This window comes from Squalius cephalus (assembly GCF_949319135.1).
Source record: "Squalius cephalus genome assembly, chromosome: 5".
In the NCBI taxonomy this organism is placed as follows: domain Eukaryota; kingdom Metazoa; phylum Chordata; class Actinopteri; order Cypriniformes; family Leuciscidae; genus Squalius; species Squalius cephalus.
Genome location: NC_137126.1, coordinates 20,116,107 through 20,141,035, shown reverse-complemented (window position 1 = coordinate 20,141,035; position 24,929 = coordinate 20,116,107). Strand labels below are relative to the sequence as shown.

Genomic DNA, 24,929 nt, shown 5'->3' with positions numbered 1-24,929 from the left:
TGCTGGAATAAACAAACGAGATCTCTTTGTTTTCATTTAAATTTTCCAAAGCCAACAATACATACTTGCAAAGCATTAATATACCCAACACAATTAACCATTTTTGTTATTTCCCTCTTCATGTTTATGCTTTCATATTTTAGAGACACAATGGCTTTTTTTAGGTCAGTTCTGCATATATGGAAATGACAGTATGACAGTGAAATGACTGTCATATGGAAATGACAGCTTCTAAGATAACTGTAGACAGAAAAATAAATTAATTTGTAATTTTTACTTCTCTGACCATAAACACATTTTTAAATGTGCCTAATAGTGGCTACAATAAGCAATGGCCGTTTTAAGGCTCCTGCAGAGATGAACCATGATAGAAGTGCTTTTAAGTTACATAATGGCAATAATATTTTAGTCAGCCGAGGCTTGTGGCAATGATAATTATGTAGAAAGTCAGTCGCTGGAAGGAAGGCACAGAAAAATAATAATCAATCATTAATGCAATTTTTCAAGTGTCAACGCCCATTTGAATGTGATCCAATGAGCATAGGCTAATTCAGTTACACCATAAACAGCTAATTAAAAAGCCATTCATATAGATCATATAATCTTTTTAGATTCATTCACACAATTTAAGGTAGCAGTGATATGTATACATCATAAAATGTCCTTGGTGATGTAAAGATTGAGATTTGTAAACACATTGATCAGTGAGCAAACTGCTGAGTGTGTAGGAGATAAAGGAGAACAACTGGCTCTGCTATTGACGGTTCTATGGCGAAGTGTAAGTCTCCTGAGGAATCTGAGGATGGTTTACTGTCTCAGCTGGATGGGTAAAGGCGTCTGTGGAAATCCACCAGTCTGCTGTCTCCTGCTGCTGTAGCCTTCAACAACAGGGTCTACAAGACCGAAACACAAAGAAAGACTCAATGCCATTCTTAAACACAAAGCTCTTTCATTCATCTCATTAATTGCATTAGACGGCCAAAGGATACCGTTTAAACAATTACAATAACCGTTGTAGCAATTACAAATTATAATTGACTAAATGGAAAATGAAAAAGTATATTAGGTTAAGTAGATATTCAAAACTGAATCTTTGGCAAGCTTGATTAGATTACAATTGACTCTGCTTAAGGAAACACAGCCAGAGTAACTCATTTGTTTTCAAGTAGAGCGAGTGGATGTAACTGCTCACATCAATCAGCTCCAGGTCATCTTTGGCGTGCAGGTGACGCAGGAGGTACCAACATGCCACCGACGCAATAGTTTCAGAGCTGCCTGAGGCTGAACCATAAACAATCCTCTCCAACAGGCGACGGGTTTCCCTGCGGAAGAACCAACCATCATCAATTTAAACCTGATCAAATTGAAACTCTAATATCATAAATAAAGTAGATGGGTTTCATATTAAAATAGACTACATAAGAATGCAATGCCAAGATGAGGCAAACAATGAGATACAAAGGTGTGGCACAGAACAGGTCAGACTGATGTGACATGTTGATTGAATATAGGGTGACAATAAATGTGATGTCAACACAAAAACTCTATGTAAGGCCCTACCTGGAGCCCATTTTTATGGAGAACTGCAGTAAGGCTTGGAAGAGCAAAGCTACTGGCGAGTTGCCCATTTTTAAGACTTCAGCACTGGCTTCCAACACCAGATCCTTCCACTCAGAGACACAGACACCAGCCTGTAGTCAGAAGTACAATTAGATATCTTTACGTACCGTAGTATTTACTTGCACTGTAAAATGGTTTGGTCAATAAACAGACTGGAAAAGAACTGGTAATTAAAAACAAGGATTTTAGATGCATTTTAGCTGGCAAAGTTCAGACTAATATATGACCGGAGTTGGGATACGCTGAAGGCTGACACACTTTAATTAAAAGTAATGAAAGACTGGCCACAAAGTGTCTAATTCAATTTAACAGGCAAAGCTGCAGTCAGCTAAAATGAAGGCAATAAGCTGACAGTTAGAGATGGAGGGGAGGGGGATAGACAAAAAAGCCAATGAGAGAGAGAGAGAGAGAGAGAGAGGAAGCAGAAGGAAAGCGGAAAATGTGCAAGAAAAGATGCCTGAAGGCGCTGCAAGAGGCTTAGCCCAAAATAATAATGTCCTTTTTCATTAGCGGTCAGTCACACAGACACTTGCAGCTATTTTAAAATGTTACAAGAAAAACAGCTGGAATATCCAAATTTATTAAAAATACAAAAAAATCATTCTATATACATTTTTAAAATTGACATACTTTTACTTAGCAGGAGTCAATTGATCAGAAGTGTTAAACTGTAACAAAAGCTTTCTATTTGAAATAAATGATGTTCATCAAATCAAAGAATGCTGAAAAAAGTATCGAGGTTTCCACAAAAATATTAAGCAGCACAATTGTTTTCAACACTAATAATAAGAAATTATTCTTGAGCAGAAAATCTGCATATTAGAAATGATATACATATATAAGACATAAGAAAAAATGTCTTATTATAGAAGAAAAAAATACAAATTGTATTACTTATTTTTTGTATATTCTAAATCTGTCTGTTTTCTTCCAAGTCAAAAGGGAAAAAGGTCTCAGTCATTTGGTCTGCACTGTATATTGTAACAAGTGTCTGAGAAAACTGCATTTCCTCCAACATCCCTGTACAAGATGAATCTGGTACTCACCAAACATGGCGTGAGCGCCAGCAGGGCTAGTCGGAGCAGGCTGCTCGTCTTCCCGCCGTGATCACCCAGCTGAGACGCCAGCTGAAGACTCTGTCTATAAGCCACAGAGGCCTGAGCCAGCAGACCCTGAGAGCGGTACACTTCTGCCAACCACTGAGAGACAGTGACATCAAATCAACAACGCTCTAGTGCCACATGTGTAAACCTTGTTAAACCTCCTTCCTATGCACAGTACACAAACATTTGTCAGTTTCATTGAGATCTTCTGCATAATTTAACCTTCATCCTTCCCTCACACTTTGTAACATATCTTTCCCTCGCGGGTCAAAATGACCCGAAGCCCTAAAATTATACTTATATTATATTATTTTTTTCTTGTCCAGAAAGCTTATTTTATTTCATTTTGATTATTTTTTAATGCAATGAATTTGGAGATTTTTTGTTATTTTTTATTATATTTACCTTTTAATTACTAGATTTGATCAATAAATAATAAATAAATAGTCATTTAAGCACATTCCTCACATTCTTTCAACTTAAATTCAAAATTTTAAAACATTTCATGCATAACCCTTTTAATTCAGCTCAAAATATCTTACATTGGGTTTCTTTGCCGACCTCTTGTGGGAATAAAAATGATATAACATGAGATTTCATGACTCTTGCCACTAGATGGCATTATAGCTCTATATGGAGAAAAAAAGATGTTCCGCTGGGTCCTAAAGTCAGTTTTTCTGTAGTACTGTACTGTAGTATTAGTTTTTAGTTTGAATTTTGAGCATTTTTAGGTTTTCTATGTGTATTCCATTCATTCCTAAGGGGGTCAAATTGACCCAATTTAAAATTTCAACCACAAAACTCCTCAAATCCATTCAAAGGACAAAAGTCCTAGGGTATTGGACCCCTCTGATGAACACTCAATTTTTTACATTTAAAAAAAAAAGTTTTGTGTCAAAATGACTCAAGGGAAGGATGATGGTTAAAGTGTTCAGTTCAGTTCTGACCTCAGGGTAACAAAATGCCAATATCTGCAAGGAAAGTCGTATGTCTACAGTACATACAGCAAGATTCATATTGACTGAAAATCAACCTGACTCCAAGCTCTTATCAGTGAGATGGTGAGTGTACGTACGTGCCAGGCGGACACAGAAGTGAGGTTGGCCATGACAGCAGCACTGAGCTGATCCAGCACCGCTTGAGGAACACAGTTACCGGCCTCAGACAGCAGGAGGCGCTCACACTGAACCTGCCTCAACATCAGGAACACCACAGGATGCTCTGGAGAGACACTCAGAACCTGAGATGGGAAGAAGGACGTATTAAACCGGTTAAAGGTGCACAAAGCAATTGCATGCTTAAGTTTTACTTGTTCTTTACCTTCCTAACCGGTACGACAGCATTAGCTTCTTTGCTCGCCACCAGCTTTAAAGGGATAGTTCACCCAAAAAAGAAAAATCTGTCATTAATTACTCACCCTCATGTCGTTCCAAACCCGTAAGACTTTCGTTCATCTTCGGAACGCAAATGAAGATCTTTTTGATGTAATTGAGAGCTTTCTGTCCCCTCCATTGACAGCCAAGCAACTACCACTTTGACGCTTCAAAAAGTTCATAAAGAGATCGTAAAACTAATCCATATGAATTGAGCGATTTAGTCCAAATTTTCTGAAGAGACTTCTGAAGAGACTCATTGGTTCTCGCACATCAAGCAAGCATGCTTGAGTTTCCGTTTACCACAACTGATGTGTGAGCTGATGAATGTTTATATGTGAATAAAAGCCTTAGATTAAATCTGTTCATCATATAGAGCGATCGTGTCTCTTCGGAAAATTTCGACTAAACCACTACATTTTTATGATTTAGTTTTACAATCTCTTTTTGAAGCGTCAAAGTGGTAGTTGCATAGCTGTCAATGGAGGGAGAGAAATCACTCAAATTTCATCAAAAAGATCTTCATTTGTGTTCCAAAGATGAACGAAAGTCTTAAAGGTTTGGAACATCACGAGGGTGAGTAATTAATGACAGAATTTTCATTTTTGGGTGAACTAACCCTTTAATGCACTCACAGGCAGCATCTGCAATCACATACTTCTCTACTACATATAGCAGGCAAAAAAACAGTATGTGAAAAGAGTAGTATGTCCGAATTCACAGTATTCACTAAACAGTAGGCGAAAAGTTCCTGGATGACCCTGGATTTTGGAGTGCGCATCTTTGGAGTGGACACTTTACTATCCCATGAGGCCACATGAGAGGAGTTGTGAATGGCAGTGAAGTGACACAACTGTAGGTCACATGACAGTAACAACATGACCAATGTAGTATGTCTGGATTACATTCATCATCACACACATTTAAACGATGTAGAACACAGCCACAGTCTCATGCTGTCTCATACTGTCTAGTAAGTACTACGTTTGGTTACTTTATGACCGTTAAAAAAGTATGTTTTATAGTATGCCTAATACGATGAAAATCGGGCGTACCACATCTGCAATGTTGTCACTGTCACTTGACCTACTAGCATCAGGTGTAGGAATCACACTTCAAAATCTGGGTACTTTTTGCCTACTGTAATAATGTGTATACTATGACATACTACTGTTTTTCGCCTACTATATAGTAGGGAAGTAGGAGTATTCAAACACAGGGATCGTATTCTTAAGTAGAATGTAGTCACTAATATGACTGGAGTGTACAAAGTTTTAAACGCATTTGTCTATACTTTATGTCCAAAACTTTAAACACAACAAAATTACTTAAAAAATACGAATTCAATTATGTATATATTAATGTGTCATGCTCAGAAGATCCGATCTCAAAGTCAGTCAAATTTATGCAGAAATTTCACAACAGGGTTCTCAAAATTTATAGCAAAAAACGGCAGGCAGTCACTGTGAGGTAAACGTAGTGACATCTGTCATGAGCATTTCAAAATCTGCCTACTTTCTTGGATTAGTGCATAAATCATATTTACATATTACTATTTTGTTAAGATTTTCAATGAAGCTTCATGCATTTCATTGTCACTGGGTTAACAAGTGTTTTATATTAACACTATATCCTTTGGGCATGCAAAAATAAATCTGGCATCTTTCCAACTATAATTGTGTGTATAGATATGAAGATTATATTGGTTGTGTGGAAAACCAGCTAGATTATACTGCTGGCTGAACCTCAGTCTAGATCAAATTCTAATGATGATCTGACATTTTAAATTGCTGTCCTAAAATTATAGAACAAAGACAAACTTTCTCAAATTCGCCAGTCTTTTAAGTCATGTCTTAAAACTTACTTTTTTAAATTGACCTTCAAGTCATTGAAATTAAAGGATGGTTATTGTTGTTGAAATGTTTTATTCATTTCCTTTATCTTTTTATGATGCCAGTTGTCAATATTGTGAAGCACTTTGGTCAACTTAGTTGTTTTAAATCTGATATATAAATAAATCTAAATTGAGAGAGTTGACTACAGCAGGGGTATCGTGCTCCTGAAGGGCCACTGTTGTGTAGAGCTCAGCTCCAACCCCAACTAAACACACCTGAACCAGATAATCACGGTCTTCAGGATCATTAGAAACATCCAGGCAGGTATTTTGGAGCAAGTTGGAGCAACTCTATAGAAAGTTGGTCCTTCAGGAGCAGGATTGGACACCTCTGCACTACAGACACCCCCCCAAGTGGAACAGCTCTTGTGTTTTGAGCTGACAGAGAGCCATAGATGCATACTAGACAGATGGTGCTGTGAAACAGGCACATTGTTCTGCTCTGAAGCCCTTGAATCTGTCTGTGTCTGCACCTGCGCCCGAGAGCTGAGGAGAGACGAATCAATAGGGGACAGCGTGACACAGAAACAGAGCATGCATGTGTGTGTGTGTACCTGGGAGCAAAGAGTCTCTGCCTGGTCATATTGACCACTCTGTTTGAGTCCAGTCACGGCCTGCTGCAGCACCCAGCCCTCCAGAGCCTGAGCCAAGAGCCCGTCCTCTCCCTGCAGGCCCTTCACTGAGAACAGACACACAACGCAGTCTTAAAGCCATGTCCCATCCGCATATACACTATCGGTCAACTAACCCAACTAACCCTAACCTAAGTTTGGAATTATTGTGATTTTTAATGTTTTTGAAAGTGTATTATACTCACCACAGCTACCTCAAAAATACAGTAAAACTGTAATATTGTGAAATATTATTATAGTTTAAAATACCTCTTTTCTACTTAAATATATTTTAAAAATGTCATTTATTAATGTGATGGCAAAGCTAGTCTTTAGTGTCACATGACCATTCAAAAATCATTATGCGTTGATTTGGAGCTCAATTATTAATAATGGTTCTTATTATTATCAATGTTGAAAACAGCTTTTGCTGCTATTTCTGTGGAAACCATGTTACATTTCTTTCAGAATTATTTGATGAATGGACGGTTCAAAAAGAACAGCATTTATTTTAAATAGAATTGATTTTATTTAGCATTTATTTTAAAATTCAGCTTTGATTCAAATGAATAAATTCCATTTTAAAATATACTAAAATCGAAAACAGTTCTTTTAAATTGTAATGATTTTTCACAATATTACTGTTTTTACTGTATTTTTGTATTAAATAAATTCAGCCTTTGTGAGCATAAAATAATTATTTCAAAAACTTAATTACAAACTGCAATTAGCATATTCACATACACTGACAAAACAGTCTCAAGTTTCACTGACCTTTTTCAGACACCAGAGTCATGTGCGCCCTCTCCAGATCTTCTCTGCGAGGGGTGGAGCCTGTGAGTAAGCATGCAGTGTTCTCTGTGTGACAGGCGGCCATTAGCCCCGCCCAACCAGCAGGATCATCTGCGTTTGTCAAACAGAAAGACAGAGGACACATCGATCTGAATCACTGAATCACTGTCATCCTACCTAGTGTAGACAAATATTTCATCTGGCTGATATATTGATGTCTCAGAGTCTCTTCTGTCCTCTCAAACTTTGAACATAGACCAGGCTTCACTCTGAATACACTCTCTGCATTACACTTGGCACTTACTCCTGCTGACACGTTAAATGCAAGGTTCTCAGTATCCAAAAGGAACATTTTCATCGTTTTAGGGTTAAAGAAGAGTGTGTTCTGTCCAATACTACATTAACAATGTTCTTAAACAAGAAGCCAAAGCTCATTACAACAGTTTGACATAAACTCTGTTTTGCATATTTCAGGCTTCCCACACGTCAGACAATTTTTTTTGAATATTGCATTGTTTATTATAAATTACATATCTGAGCAATACTTTTTAAATTCATGTGCCCTTGTAATCTTTAATCAAAAATGTCCCCTTCCCTTCGCAGGGACAGCATCTATTCTCTGATGACGTGTGCATGTGTGCGGGACAATATTCCGTCCCCTCCAGCAAACCGTTTCTCACATGAGATCGCAGCAATTAGCAAATGATAACAATCCAATAAATTCCCGATGAACAAAATCAAGTCCCACCCTACATTTTTTTCTCATACAAGAAGCAGTTTCACTCTTTCACTTTCTGCTTCATGCCGACTTTAAGACCAATACATTTCCATGATCCTTCCAGTCAAGCGTGGATTATGATTTTCAAAAATAAAATGATAGATATTGAACTAAAATAGTAAATTCTAAAGAAATACTTCAGAACTTTTATCTTTCTTCTTGTTGTTCAGAAAGAAAATTACAGTGTTTTTTTGTTGTTGTTTTTTCGCCAATTAGTAAAGTCAACGTGTCATTGCAGCTGTAGTTAGAAGCTCCGGTTCCCAAGGAATCAATATCCTGAGACTGCACACATACACATTGGCAGGACCAACATTAATTTTATGTGTTTTTTTTAACAGTTCATGTCAGATTTTGTTGTTGATTTGAAATATGTTATTTAAATGAATTTGGGAAGCAGAGATTTTGATATTTCCCCGTTCAAACAGATATGAGTTGGTTTTGTATGCGTGAAAAGGCACTTTGTTCTGTGTCCTAGGCTGATGGGTTTATGATGGGTTTAGTCTTGATCTCGTAGTCTGCTATTAGTCTGGGTTAGGGAATTACAAGTTCGGGGTCATGGAAAGTCTCTTTTTGAATCTTAAAGTTATTGACTTGCCATTTAGCAGATAACCTGAGAATTGATCCAGAGTGCCTCTAATTGTGAGGACAGTTTTTGCTCAGATATCTGAGCAACCTGAAGCTTTCTAGTCAAAAGCGCAATGGTGATATAATGATGATTTGTTTTACTTGGAGTCTTAATGCTACACAATTAGGCTAACGCAACATTAGTAACACTAGCTGACTGGATGGAACTTTACCTGGGCACAGCAGCACAGCTCTCTGGATTGTTTTCAGAGCGTTGCATCTTCTGTCCTCACCAGAGTGGCGGCCTGAGGCCAACTGATTCACTCCACTGTACAGCAACGCCCTCTACAGATAGAAAGAGTTGAACTGTTTAATGGACACAGACCTTGACATAGGATTTCATCCACAAATGTCAAGTTACCTTTCCAAGTGTCAAGCTGGCATGACATGCCACACTGCCAGCCACAGCTCCTCCCTGATGGAAATATGAAAACTACATGAACACCAATATTTTATGGTCAATATTTCTATAACAGGTGAACTATTCCTTTAAGCATGTTAGTTCTCCTAAAATATTGTGAGAATACTCACACTGGCTTTGTTGGGGCAGTACTGTGGGACCAGTCTGGAGAGAAGAGCCCAGAGAGATGGATTCCCTGGGTTCCTACAACATAAAAGTTGTCAAACACTCATAATTTTTTAGAATTAAAAAATGTCTGACAAAAGAAAGAACAACTCTTGTAGTTCTGAAACCACATTTGACATTTGGGTTAATTAACCAAATGCGCTGATTCATACCTGAGGTTAATTATATGAAAGGGCCTTCCCTTTAATAGCATTTGAGTGTTTTCATGTCTTTGTACGATGCAGATTAAAGGAGGACATTAAAGGTCACTTGCTATTGGACAAATAAAGAAGTGCATTTAATTTAATCAAAGTCCTCAATTCCCCACTCAACCAGACATAATGGGGCCGGACAAATACTCAATAATTTAAGTGTCCGGGCTTCAGCTGAATAGCAACAACTGAAGTTTGTCTATTTTGATCTGAGTCTGGCTTTTAACCATTTTATAAATATAATATAATATAATATAATATAATATAATATAATATAATATAATATAATATAATATAATATAATATAATATAATATAATATAATATAATATAATATAATTTGTTTTTATATTATATAAAGTCTGGAGTTGGTAAGATTTATTATGTTTTTTACAGATGTATCTTATGCTCACCAAGGCTAAATTTATTTGATCAAAAATAACTGTTTTATATTTTAATACATCTTTTTTTTTTATAATTTTTTTTTTTCAAGGAGAAATACAGAAAGTAGGCCTTCAATAGTTTCCTAAATCAAAGACACTTGAAAGTTTATGCAATTACATATATATCAAAACAGTATTAATAATAATAAAAAATAAACATATATACATATTATATATACATACATACACACACACACACACACACACACACACGTTTTTTAATATATCTTAAAAGGTAATTTATTACTGTTATAGTAAAGCTGAATTTTCAGAATCATTACTCTTCAGGGTCACATGATCCTTCAGAAATCATTCTAATATACTAATTTGCTGCTCAAGAAACATTTCTTATTATCAATGTTGAAAACAATTGTACTGCTTAATATTTTTGAAGAAACTGGTATTTTTCTTTTCAAGATTATTTGATGAACAGAAAGTTCAAAAGAACAACATTTATTTGAAATGGAAATATTTTGTAACATTATAAATGACTTTACATTTACCTTTGATAAAATATCATTATCATGATCACGAATGTGTCCTTGTTGAATATAGGTTAATTTAAATTTAAAATTTTAAAATTAATGTATAATATATAATTTGTGCTAACTAATTAAATCACACGCTTTTCTGTAATTAATCTTGATTGATCACACTTAACATTAAAGTTTTTAACATATTTTTATATTGTAATAATTTCACATTTAATCTCTAAATGAATGTAGAAACAACAAAGACAGTAGCCTAATGGCATCTTTTTATGAAAGAAGGCCAGTATTACCAATACATATACTGCTACATTTATTAGGATTTAAAAATAACAACTTTTTATTTAAGTGAACTTAAAAAAAATCTTCACATAAACTCATTGTAATAAATGTCACATTTGCCTGTGCCCTTCAATATATCAGATTAAAACATTTTCTATTGGCCCAGTCAGACCAGATTTACTTGCGATGTCAAAATACACAAAAAGTTATTATTTTTGTTGTTTCTGACCCATGTAACCTTGTAAACAGTGCTTTAGGTAGGTCTAAAAGGTAGGATATATTCAGAAATTGAATAAAGTTACAAAACACCACAGTTTTCACTGCATAAATTATAAATTAAATATAGATTAATCCTTATTAAAGCATCAAATGTTATTCAGTCAAGAGCAGTGTGGCTTTCTGTGAGCACGAGTTGTGTGTGTCACACAGACAGGAGATTCACAGATGTGAGCCAGTACCGCACTGCATTCTTTTGTGTATTATCACGCGTTAATGGTTTAAAAGCATGTGCATGAATAAGAGCGTGATCATATAATGTAACGCTAGCCAAAGGATGACGGGAAAAAACAGATGCTGTGTTATTTGTGTTAAATATTTTTAACGCGTTAAACTGAAATAATGAATCGTTAATTTTAACAGCCTTAAATATAATTAAAAGATTAATCGCAATTAATCGCATCCAAAATAAAAGTTTGTGTTTAAATAATATATGTGTGTGTACTGTGTATAATTAAATTTGTATATATAAATACACACACATGCATGTATATATTTAAGAAAAACTGTGTTATTTATATATAAAAAATTATACTTATATATAATATACATTATATATAAATACATACAGTATATGTACGCAAATATTTCTTAAATATATACATGCATGTGTGTGTATTTATATAAACAAAATAATTATACCAAGTACAAACACATATATTATGTAAACACAAACTTTTATTTTGGATGCGATTAATCGCGATTAATCTTTTCACAGCCCTAAATAAATATAATATAAATATAATATAATATAATATAATATAATATAATATAATATAATATAATATAATATAATATAATATAAAATTTAGTTAAGGCCTGGAAATCACAATTTTAAAATTCCCTTATATTTTTAGGTGGGAATCATGCAGAAAGATGTGTGACAAAATAAATTAATCAGGACATATCTGATTATGCTTTATATTTAATATAGTAGGCACTTTTATTTTGTCTTCAAATACTAATATACTACATAATAGCTACATGAAGCAAGATTTTTGACCACTGATATGTTATAGTGAGCAGAGAAACATTGTCATATTTTTGTTTTAGATTGTTGCCTAATCATGTTGTATCTAATTAGGAGACACAATATCTCAAAATATTATACATTACCTGTGTATAGCCCTAGAAGCCTCCCTATGTACACCGCTAAAGTTGCCCTGCAGGGCCAGCAGGGTGCAAGTGAGCAGACAGTACTCCTCCACAGCGCCTCCTACAGGTTCCCCCAGTTTCAGCAGCTCGGTGAGTGTAGCACTTGCCAGAGTCACGTCCCCATGAACCAAACCCAGAGCACAGAGACACTGCAGGCTCTCTGGAATGGGCTCTTTAAGCATGGAGCTACACACACATATATAAACAAGAGGAGACAGGTTTTGCTTTTCACTACTGAAGCAGATAATGTGTTTCTCTGAGACAGTTGAATATTTTTCTCACCACTTGAAGAGAAGTGTTTTGGCATGATCCAAGCTGCCCAGCATGTGCTGTATCAGGGCCAGTGCAGTGAGTATACAGGCCTTTTCTTTCTCACTAGAGGCAACTGCAAGGGCTTTCTCATAGGCTGGAAAAGAGCACACATAGACAAGTGTACACGCATGCCCTCGGAAACACACAATCACAAGCTTGAGTAGTTTCATAAGGCACAGTAGGGACTATTTCAATTCACAATGACATCTCACCCTGAATGCTCTCTGGCAGGCGACTGATTTTGAAACAGGTGAGCGCCAGCCCGATGAGATCATGCAGCTCCTCCAATGGTGTGGAGGAATAAATACGCACTGCTTCTTCCCACTGCCCATCATCACTGACAGTGACATTATAAAATAAACATTATTTTGTACTGATAACTCTGATGGCATTATTATAGATGAAATGACTGACGGCATAGTGGTTTTTACCTGAGGGCACGTCCGTAACCCCTCAGAGCAAAGCTGAGCTTGTCTGTGTGAGGGGACGCCTGAAGCAACTCGACAGCTCTGTGGAGAATGGAAAATATCCAAGAACGATTTAATACCAGAATGGTCTAGATCAGTGTCAGAAACTTTAGGCAGCATACATGTTTTTAAATCATATTTTTAAAACACATAAGTTATATGTCAATTATTTGTATAAATTCATTCAAATAACTTGTTTAAAATTCACACACACACACACACACACACACACACACACACACACACACACACACACACACACATATGAAGAGTTCAGATGCAAAAGCCTCTAAGTGCCATCTGAAATTTTCTTCTAGAATAATCATTTTTATAAAGCTTGTATATTTAAGTTCAGTAATTTCACTTAAATGACAATTAATAGGTCATTTGCATTGCCATTTAAGTGAAATTATTGAACTTAAATATACGAGCTTGATAAAAAATTATCATTCTAGAAGAAAATATCAGATAGCACTTCATATATATATGAATAACTTAATGAATTAATATGAATAAATATATTGATTAATGAAATTATTAAATGAATATCAGTTCATAATGAATGTGATAATGCAACTGGGCCTGTTTAAAAAAATTATTAAAATGAACTTCTGGTAATTCCTGCTTCAGATTAACTAAAATTGTGTCAGGCAGACTTAATGTCCAACTGGCCAGGACAGAATTTCCCAAATGTAAAAATAGCTAGAGGTGGAAAACCTGCGATATGCCTCAGTGGCCTGTTTCTTCAGCTGCAGGTGTGTGTTCAGGTATCCGAGCATGATGAAGGCGTCAGGGTCGGTCTGAATCCTCTCTGGTGTGAAAAAGAGCGAGTACACAAAGCTTCATTACCTCTCTCCATCTTTAAATAATTTGTCACTGTCACATGGGTCATTTCCTAGCATAGAAACACATTTTTCACAAATGTGTCTAGCCATTCCACCTGCATTGCTGGTGAAATCATTCAATACATCAGGCCTCTTTAACTGTCAGGCTAAAGGGCCTTTGTAATACAAAGAGATGGAGCAGAGACCCGTATTGAAATTGAGCATTACATTTTTAGCATGGCCTATTAAAACATGCATACAGTGCCATATTAATGCATTTACATACTTTCTAATGGTTATGCATTATAGAGCTTTGGTACTGTATTTTCTTTTGTCAAAAATTGGTTTGAGATCAGACAACAAATGGCAGACCCTTAAATAACCTTGTAATAACTTAAAGGGTTAGTCCACCCAAAAGTGAAAACTCTGTCATTAATTACTCACCCTAAAACATCGAGAATATGTTTCGCGAACAAAAAACAACAACAAAAAAAAAAAAACTTTATTTAACAATTTCTTCTCTTCTGTGTCAGTCTCTGACACTGTTCACATTGTAAACACAGTGCAGCGCTTCCGGGTTCTATGTCAGAACGCCAGCTCAGTATTGGCCGGTTACTGCATCAGCATCACATGCATGTGTCGTGGTGCTCACGTGGACAGTGTCAGAGACTGACACGAAAGAGAAGAAAATGTTGAATAGTCTTTTTTTTTATTGTTTTTGCGCACAAAAATATACTTGTCACTTCATAACATTAAAGTACGGAAGACCTGAACCGCAAAAAAAAAAAAAAAAAAAATTCTGTAAAAAAAAAAAATTCTAACATTTCGAGATTAAAGTCGAAACATTACGAGAATAAAGTCGTAATATTTAGAGAATAAAGTCAAAATTACGAGAAGTCTTCCATAGAAGTTTTTGTGTGTGTGTGTGTGTGTGTGTATGTGCATAAAGACATCTTTAAAATAGCATGTGACTACAGAGGTTCAACCTCTGTAGTCACATGGGCTATTTTAAAGATGTCTTTACTACCTTTCTGGGCCTTGAAAGTGGTAAAAACGTCGCAGATCAAAAATATCATCTTGGGTTTTATGGGTTTGGAAAGACATGAGGGTGAGTAATGACAGAAATACAATTTTTTGAACTAACCCTTTAACACAGTATAGTGTGTGTTTGTGTTCTCATACCAGTGTACTTGCTGAGAGCCACCTGGGCAGCAGAGACGGCGTTCATCTGAACTATGTTGTAGAGGTATAGCTCTGAGTCTCTGTTGCTCCTGTCCAGCAGTGTGGAGCAAACCCAGAACGCGTAACCCTTCACTCCCTCAGTCTAACATCAAACAAACATGTTACAGCAAGAACATACAGCAATAGTCTGAACCTAAAGAATAAACTATACGCTACATTTCAAAAAGTTTGGGGTCAGTACATTTTTTTTTAAAGAAATGTATACTTCTATTCAGCAAAAATGCATTAAATTGATCATGAGTGACAGTAAATACATTTATAATCTTATTTTAAAAAATCCATTTCAAATAACGGTTTAACAAACGGTTTCCACAAAAAAATTAAGGAGCACAACTGTTTTCTATATTGATAATAAAAAAAATTGTTTCTTGAGCAGCAAATTAGAAAGATTTCTGTAGGATCATGTGACACTGAAGACTGGAGTAATGATACTGAAAATGCAGCTTTGATCACAAGAATAAACTACATTTTAAAATATACTAAAATAGACAAAAGCTCTTATAAATTGTAATAATATTTCACAACATTATTGTATTTTTGAACAAATAGATGCAGTCTTGGTGAGCATAAGAGAAAAAAAGAAGAAATACATTACAAACCCCAAACTTTTGAAAGATAGTGTGTGTTTAGAAATGACTAGACATACATGAGTGCTCAGTTCTGTGGTGTGTCTGAAAAGGTCCATGGTGTCATAACTGCCAACAGTCTCAGCAATGAGGGCCTGTGTGATGAGAAAGAAGTTAGATGTGCTGCGTATAGTAATGGACTAAAGATATGAACTCAAGGTCTATCTGCAATGTACCTGTCCGATCCAGCAGTTCACATAGAGGGGCTCTAGCGACTGAGCAATCTTGAAAGCTTCATGAGAGAGCTAAAAAATAATGTAGAAATCAGCATGGCTCTCTAATACAAGTAAAGTCAAGCTAATCACTTGAAAAATTCAAAATCACATTACCTCTATATTTCCCTTCTTCAGATACAAAGCACCAAGGTTAGTCCATGCAACCACATTCTGAAAAATAACCAAAATATACATATACTTGCATCAACACAACTGTTTAAAAAGTAAGGAAACTGTTTATTTTTCTTGCATTACTTACATTTGGCTCAGCTTTTACTGATTTGATGAAACTGTGTTGTGCAAGTGCAAAGTTTTCTATCCCTAAAATATAAAAGAAAAACATAGTATTATTAACACAAGAATAGTCTATCACAAAACAGTTATACAGACTAATGCAATTATGTACATCCTCTACCTTTTGCCATGGCAACGACCCCAAGGGCATTCCAGTATTTGTGATTAGCACTGTCCAGCATGATCGCCTTCTTCACACACTGTCAAAACAGAGCCAAACCAAAACAGCTTGTTAAAACACCTCTTCATGCAAGCACTGTGAACAACTTATCTCAGGTCACGCACCTGTAGGGCTTTCTCCAGCAGAGGCTGGGGATCCTCCTCAGGATACAGGCAGCTGAACAGTCTGGATTGGTGGTAGTAGTTCATGCCGAGGTCACACCACAGACTGGGGGCCTCCGGCATGAGTTTCAATGCATGACCAAAGCACCTGATAAAACAGTTTCATTACAGAATAATCATTATAACTCATTATAAATCTTTTTAATGGGGAGACCCAGTCTTCTTCTCACCCTTTAGTTCAATATGTTTCTGTATCAGTTCAACTAATCATAAGCAGGTAATTTTTAATAGATTTATGTAGACCACCCCAAAATATGGTTTATACATTAATATAACTTAAACATTCAACAAGTAACTGAATAAGTTTTTTGATTTATTTGATCAAAAATGTAGTAAAAACAGTAATATTATGAAATGCCATTACAATTTAAAATAAATGCTAATATATTTTAAAATGTACTTTATTCCTTTATTCCTGCGTTGCATTTTTTCATGGTTTTTTGATTAATATAAAGTTCAAAAGTGCAGCATTTATTTGAAATTGAAATCTTTGTCTTTAAAGAAAATCTTATTGACCCCAAACTTTAGAACGCTAGTGTATGTATTAGTGTAGTGTACAGTGCATGAATAATAATAAAAAAAAAAACATTGTTCAGCAAGTCAATTAATACATAGCCAGGATGTTGAAAACTTATTTTCTACAGATGAGCCCCTAAAGACACGTAATGACAGACTCTGATACAGCAAGTGTGATGTATTGTGTGATTGTTTCTCTCTTACCTTTCTCCTACAGTGAGGAGCTGTCTCTGGTCCAGTGTATGGCTCTGATCGGGTGGATCCATGCCACATAGAGCTCCAGGTACCAGCACTTTGGCTCGGTTTGCAGACACAGTTCTGCAGGTGGTGCAGACATCACCTAGTAACTTCCACAGACACGACAGGTCTGGCCTTTGCTTTACAGCGCTGAGAACATTAAAACAAAGAGAGAGATTACGTCAATATCCACTCAATGACACCCATTAACACACCACTTTAAAGAAGGAGGCACAAATTTTCTCTTTACTCAGCAGACCCCTGTGTTCATGATACACTTTACCTGAAGAGGTAATGGATGGCATTCTGTATCAAATCTACAGCTCTTCCATCAAGATAGTCATCCAGTGCACTTTTAGCCAAGGCTAACAAGCATTCACCCAGACCTGAGAAACAAAACACAGTGAAGATGCACTCCAGATCTGAATACTGGATGAAATAGTTATTAACCTGAGAGATTAAAACATTAATGCAGAAATCATACAAACCTTTCAGTGCCGGCACATATTCCTCCTGCTCTAAGATCTGCCTGTACTCTGAGGCAGCCTCTTTAAACCGGCCCAGGATCTGTTTGATGGCGGCCGTCTGATAGAGGCTATAGATTGAGGTGGGCTGAAGAAGATGTGCTTTATCAAAGGCTTTCAGAGCAGCTGTGAAACTCCTGCGGTTCAGGTAAGCTTCACCTAAACATTCCCAGCACACCCAGTCCTGAGGATCAGCCCTCAACGCCGCCTGCAGACTGAGACCACAGCAGAATCAATAATCATTGCATATGGGGCAGCCATTTATCTTAACATTTTTGTCTGATGAAGAGCCATATGGCTCGATTTTGGTGAGAACAAATATATATATATACATATATATATATATATCCCACATTTAACATTTTATGAAGTAATCTCTGGAGACAGGAAAGTGGAAGTTAATTGCGGGATTCTGGGAAATAAGCTCTTCTGCCGATATGGTATAAAATGAAGGCTAATAGAAGGCACATTTTTTGTATAATTAGACTAATATAAGTAAAATAACATTTTCATTGGTGGCATTTGATTAATTATAACTGAAAACAATAAATAAAATGTACAGCAAATATGAGTTCCATTTTCTACTTCCTGAAATTCGAATTACATTTTTGAATCCTGTTCGCTTCCCATTTCAAATTCCAGAATTGAATTGGAAATAAAAAGCCATTCTCATTTCAATTCTAAATGGCACAAAAATTCTGTAATATAGGCCTACTATTAATACAAATTTTGGAAAAAGCCCTGTTAATGTCTTGCATCATTATAACTGCCAACTTTAATGTTGATAAATGAAATAAGATCTTTAAAATATCTGCTAATTACACCATCCAGGGCCAGTTGAACAACTCTTATTACCACTTGTGCCTTATAGCTGAAAATGATTCACTTACTCTGCAATGGCCTGTTGGTGCTGGCCAATCTTGAGGTGGTAGAGACCTCTCCTCATCCAGGCCCATTTAGCAGAGCCAGGAGTGGCTCTCTCTGTCACAGACTGCAGAACAGTCAGAGCTAAGTCCTAAACAGATAGAACACATCAAAGTTAATAAACCCCAGTCTTCCTCAGCATGAGAAAAGTTCCTTGCGACTTTTTGAAATTAGATTTTGGCAAGAAAAACTAAATAGAAGATACCCTCAGTGAATTAACTAGACTTATCTGCACTCACCATGTCTCCCTGCTCCATGCTGAGATCTACAGTAGCCGCTCCAGCCTCTGCATCAGAGGAATCCAGCTCAAATGCTCTCTTATAGCAGCCTCTGGCTCTGCCCTGATCCTTTGCCACATCTCTGTAGTAATGACCCAGGAAACGAAACACTGAACCAAGATACGGGTCCAGTTTAGCAGCCTTAAAACAACAGAAAACGAATCATTATTTATTTTTATCCAAAGACAAAAGACTGGTATCTACATAAAAAGATAAAGAGTGTAAGTTCTGATGTTGGTGGCCTCACCTTGAGCAAATGTGTATGGGCTTTGCTACGGTCCCTTTGTATTTCCTCTCCCATGTTCCAGTACAGGCGTCCCAGCAAGAAGTATAACTCCCCATTATCTGGGCTTCTGGATAAAGCCTCCAGAAAGCTGTGAGACAGAGAAAGAAGACAAGAGGATCAGTGTTTGGTGTTTACAGCGATGTTGGTTTGTGATATTGTGTAGGAGGGTTTCACACCTCTCCTCAGCTTGTTTGAGCTGTTCTTTAGCAACATGCGTCAGCCCCTTCAGAGTGAGACCCTCCACAGATCCTGGGTGAGAGCTTAGCAGCTCTGCAAAAACCTGTAAGAATCATTTCATTCAAACATGATTTGGTCTACTTAGCATGATAGATATTAAGATATAAGAAGGTAAAAAAAATTCAGAAATTATGTTCCTGTCGAAAGAAAACAATTGACCTGAAATGCTTCATCAGTTTGGCCTTTTTGCAAGTGAGCTCTTCCTTTCAACGCTAAAAGCACTGGGTCATTTTTGGCATCTGAAATCTAAAAGGAGACATCAACAACATTATATCAATCAAATAATAATGTTAAATTACATTAAAATAAAAATTTCAAAAGTTTGGGGCAAGTATGAAATTTTGTTTCAAAGAAATGAATACTTTTATTCAGCTAATGTTTATAATGTTACAAAAGATTTCTATTACAAATAAATGCTGTTCTTATGAACTTTTTATGAACATCCGTTTTCAACATTGATAATAAGAAAAGTGTGAGGACTGGTGTAATGGCTGCTGCCAATTTCACTTTTCCATCACAGGATTAAATTACATTTTAAAATATATTAAAACAGAAACCAGCTATTGTAAATTCTAATAACATTCACAATATTACTGGTTTTACTGTATTTTTCAGTTTACTGTTTATCATTCTCACTTATTTTTGTAAAATGTGTTACATAGGAGAAATGTTGTTGTTTTTTCGCACATAAGATTATTGTTTGTAAAGTGGAAGATTGATTTTTGCGCTGAATAGGATTGGATATAATTTTCGTTGTACTCTTTTGTATAATGACCAATAAAGATTTGGATTCGGATTCGGATTTTGATCAAATAAATAGCCTTTAGTGAGTATAGAGCTGGTAAGTCCCGCCCATCCGTAAAACCCCAAGTGGACCTCTAGGTTGAAAAATCATCAATGCAAGTGAATGGGAGAAAATAATTATTTGAATTGTGCCATGAATGTGAACATATGTTGTCTGTGAATTTTTTATATAACTTTTCATGTTACGAGTTTGACAGTATATGGTATGATTCTTCGGCTAGCAGTTGTGGAAAAGACATAACGAGAAAGACTACATGTCGCCTATGTGACGTCACCCCATAAAGTTGACTTACCCGTGGTTTTCACCAACCTCAACGATTTTGTCCTCTCCCAGAAAGAAGGCGGTGAAGTGCACCAAAGACACAGCCATGTTTAGCGGGATCCGTGAGCTAGTGTCCGTGTGCGAGTGGTGGTGACGTTTCAAACGCGTCGAAAGCAGCGAAGAGTTGTAGTCCACAAAGTGCTCTCACACAAAGTCTAACCGTATCAAACTTCTACCCGCTAAATTGTAGCATTCTTTACATGAAAAGTAATATAAAAAATTCACAGACAACATATGTTCACATTCATGGCAAAATTCAAACGGGACCAGAAAATAATTATTTTCTCCCATTCACTTGCATTGACGATTTTTCAACCTAGAGGTCCAGGGGGATTAGCGGAAGGGGCGGGACTTACCAGCTCTATAAGAGACATCTTTTAAAATCATTCCAACCCCAAACCTTTGAACGGTAGTGTTTGTTTCTGTTGTAAGACTGCAGCACTGTGTCAGTCTTTGATTTAAAACTTTACCTGTGTAAGTATCTGTAGAGCTTCATCAGCATCCTGGTCTCTTCCTGTCCTCACCAGAGCATCTAGTCTCAACCTCTGCAGCTTCTGAGTCCAATCATCAGAATTCCCCACACTCGACTTCAGCCCTGAACACACAAGAGAGAACAGCCCTTTTCACTCTGTTAGTGCAGTTGACGAGTCCTGTTAGCTGTGTTTCATATGTGCAGTTGTTTTTAATGATACAGTACCTTGGCTGGAAGATGTGGCACTGTCAGAGTATTTATGCATTTTTAGCTGAGCCAGAGCAAGATTATACCACCCAATGATGGAAGAACGCATTCGCTTCAGTCCTGCAGGAAAAACACAACAAAAGATTGAAACATCCTGTTTGTAATTTACAGTATATAGTTTAGAAAGTGATAGGAACTTAATGTTGCATAGCTGAACATGAACATAAATCAAGAAGTTCTTGAAATATACTATTAATGATCAAAATGTATTTGAAGGATTTCTTACATTATACTATATATGACTTTCGGTCTGAATGAAACATTCTTTTCAAGAACACGGAGAGACTTTGATAATCTTAGTGCTCCAAATTGAAAACCTAAACAGCAGTAAATTCTGTATATTTATGAACTCACCCAGACCAATACTTTTGATGGCGTCCTCGTATTTTTTATCCTGACAAGCTTTAATGCCAAGACCAAAGTGAGCATGTGAGCTGTTAGGATCCAGTTCTGAGAGACGGTGGAAACAACGGACAGCTTCCTCACTGCAGTCACCTACCAACATCATTAGGGACAAGAACATTTATCTGAAAGCGGTGTTAATATTGAAATATCAGACATGAGGTTTAGGTTTTCTTCAAACAGAGACAGGATTATTTTTGTACTTACTTTTAGTGTTTAAATGTTTGGGGTAGGTATGAATTTGAATGTTTTTGAAATGTCTCTTACGCTTACCATTTGTTTAATCAAAAATACAGTAAAAACGGAAATACTGTGAAATATTATTGCAAATATTTTCTTTTTTAATTTTTTAAAAATGTAATTTATTCCTGTGATGACAAAGCTGAATTTTCAGCAGTCATATAGCGCTCCAGCAATGATGTATTTGTGTAAGTTTAAAAAGGATCTTGGTTTAAAAGCATTTGCATGAAAAAGAGCGTGTGATCCAAAGGATAATGGGAAAAAAGGGATGCTGGGTTAACTGCGTTAAATTTTGACAGCACTAATATATATTTGTTGTTTTGTTTCTCACTTATTTAATTTGTCTTCGAGGACTCCGGGGGTAATACACTTACCTGTTTTGATGTAGTGCTCACTGAGGGCCTCTAAAGGGTAGGATTGTGTCGGATAGCAGGACAGTGTGGCATCACAAAACTCTTTTAGCTTGGCCACCTCATGAGGAAGCTGAAGGGGACACAGAATATGAAACTTTTGCTTTGGTTCAGTCATAATTATTATTGTGTATATTACTATAATTGTGGCATATAGAGCTTGCCAACCTTAGAAAGACATTTAATGTAATCCTGTGAGAGGCTCCTGTGGGCTTCACCGGGCACATCTACTGTCATTTGCAAAGCTCTTTCAAATGCTGATATCAGCTGTTGAGAAAAGAAAAACACACTGTAAGCTTCGTAAAAATGTATGTGTTGACATTAACCTGGGGGTATGTGCAAAAAAAGAGCACTTCAACTAAAACAGTTGAATCAGACTGACGTGCTGCTGAGTCTCATTGTCCTGATCCTCAACAGTGTCTTGCAGGAGTCTGGTCATCTCCCTCCACAGCTCCAGCAGCTCTGAATCCTCCACCCCTTCCTCTCCCTCCTTCATCTGGATTAACCTCCGCCACACTCTGGCCACCTTTGGGTAGAGTAGCAAACATATGGCGAATCAAACCTGATGGTGATTTTAGAAATAATGTGTAGATTTCTGAAGGTAACAGAGCAGTGCAGTTCTATCCTCTGAAATCTTCTGTTGTAACATCAAGTCCTGCTTATCATATTTAAAGATCATACCTGTAAATAGTTCTTCTCCGACTGAGAGATTTCCACCAACTTCTTGCTCACTTCGAAACATTTCGCTTTGTCTGAGCTGCAGATGCAGAAAAACATACATGGATCAAGCAAATTGTTCAAACTGCATCATGTAGCATGGTTCTCCTTTTTAAATTAGGCTCTTTCGACCATATGTATTTTTTCTTTTTTATTACAAAACTCTATTTTATTCAAGTTAAAGGATTTATCACTTAAACAATCTTCAACTTTTATTCTTCTGCCCTGGAAGAGATGTGCTCCTGTCACTTCTCATTTCTGTGATAATAACCAATAAACGTTTTGTAGACAATTCAAATCATTTGTTGTAAAATTAATGGCACGGTTATAGAATTCAAGTTCAAAGAATTTCACTGATTTTAATATTTTTTTTAACATTTATTATGAAGTCAAATTTAAAAAGGTGTGTAGGGGACAATTCCAAAACCTAAGAAATTCTGGTAAATTTCGGCCATGCAAAAAGGAAAAGAAAAAGGAGGTGGGGGCACAATCTAAATGTTTAAATCTATTATTATAACCTATCCTTTAATTTTGAATTCCATTTTTTTCCATTTAAAATCATCCTAGGAGAAAAGAAGACCACTTTACTTACGTTTCATACAGTGTAATAAGTTTCTGGTAAATCTTTGGCAGCTCGGCTTTGAAATCTGCCTGGTCACCTTTTTCGTACAAATTTGCTAAACCCTGTAAAAGAAATCCACATCTAGTTAGATCAGCAGTGCACAATATCATTAAAGACCATATTAACAAATGAAAGTGACATGTGAAGAAGGCCTAGTATGGTGGTAACCCAACTCGGAATTAGTCCTCTGCATTTAACCCATCCAGGTTAGTGCACACACATTAGGAGCACTGACTGCAAACCGTAGACACACACACACCCGGAGCAGTGGGCAGTCATTTTTGCTGTGGCGCCAGAGGAGTGATTGGGGGTTAAGTGCCTTGCTCAAGGGCAACTCAGTCATTTCCTGTTGGTATTGAGAATCGAACCTCCAACCTTGTCTGACTCTCTAACCATTAGGCCACGACTTGCCACATGGTTATCAAACTGTGTCCATAAACAAACGCTACATTTTATGGACCATTCATTAAAGTTCATAAACTACAACCCACCTGCCATGCCAGCAGTTGCTCTGGCTCCAGTTCAGCGGCCTTTCTGTAGGCGATCTGTGCCTGATCCGGCTGCTGCAGCTCTGTGGCTGCCACTCCAATGAACACCCAGGCATTATAGTTATTCTTCTCAAGCTTGAGAACAGCCTGGAGTACAGAAATACGGTTTAACTTGAGAGTGAAATGTTTACCTTGCCTGCCCACTCAAATACAGTCAATCAAGAGAAAAGTATGAGATGGAAGTTATCTATTATATGCTGACAAATGGAAGTAAACACTTACCTTACAATGTTTCAAAGCTTCTTTAAACTCTTTATTTTTAATGGCTTCTCTTGCACTTTTCAGCTCAGCTTTCACTTCTTTACTGGACATTTTCTTAAATAATTTGACAGAGATTTAAATGTTAACGAAACATAAGCAGTAGTAAGGATGTTTACAATTATGCATGTTATGTTGCCTATTAACTTGCTGACATGTAGACATAACTAATATGTCATATTACCACACTTATTTTCAAAGAAAATTTGTGTATTTCTAGAATGTTATTGTAAGAAATGTACGTACGGCAGAACTTGGTTTGTTTCCATTCAGCAAGCAGTAAAATGCGCATGCGTGTCGTGATGCTTAACGTGACGTCATTGTACCG

General features: G+C 36.5%; 1 protein-coding gene across 1 annotated transcript; it reads right to left on the bottom strand.

Annotated features, from left to right (window-relative positions):
- Positions 1-24: 24 nt before the first annotated feature.
- skic3 (SKI3 subunit of superkiller complex) lies at positions 25-24,907 on the bottom strand. Its single transcript, XM_079871390.1, has 41 exons — positions 24,848-24,907; positions 24,566-24,658; positions 24,287-24,430; positions 23,766-23,857; positions 23,138-23,213; positions 22,839-22,982; positions 22,625-22,723; positions 22,421-22,529; positions 21,759-21,899; positions 21,363-21,464; positions 21,136-21,260; positions 19,699-19,785; positions 19,479-19,582; positions 19,264-19,390; positions 18,978-19,157; positions 18,705-18,829; positions 17,779-18,029; positions 17,574-17,676; positions 17,258-17,440; positions 16,481-16,625; positions 16,317-16,395; positions 16,161-16,222; positions 16,016-16,072; positions 15,863-15,931; positions 15,707-15,781; positions 15,001-15,142; positions 13,712-13,805; positions 12,959-13,036; positions 12,740-12,864; positions 12,498-12,621; positions 12,177-12,401; positions 9,327-9,399; positions 9,157-9,210; positions 8,969-9,080; positions 7,376-7,504; positions 6,545-6,669; positions 3,799-3,963; positions 2,667-2,819; positions 1,561-1,691; positions 1,193-1,322; positions 25-893 (listed from the first exon to the last, which is right to left on the bottom strand). Exons 2-41 carry the CDS (start codon positions 24,653-24,655, stop codon positions 816-818), a joined length of 4,707 nt encoding a protein of 1,568 aa, XP_079727516.1. The 5' UTR covers positions 24,656-24,658; positions 24,848-24,907; the 3' UTR covers positions 25-815.
- Positions 24,908-24,929: the final 22 nt, after the last annotated feature.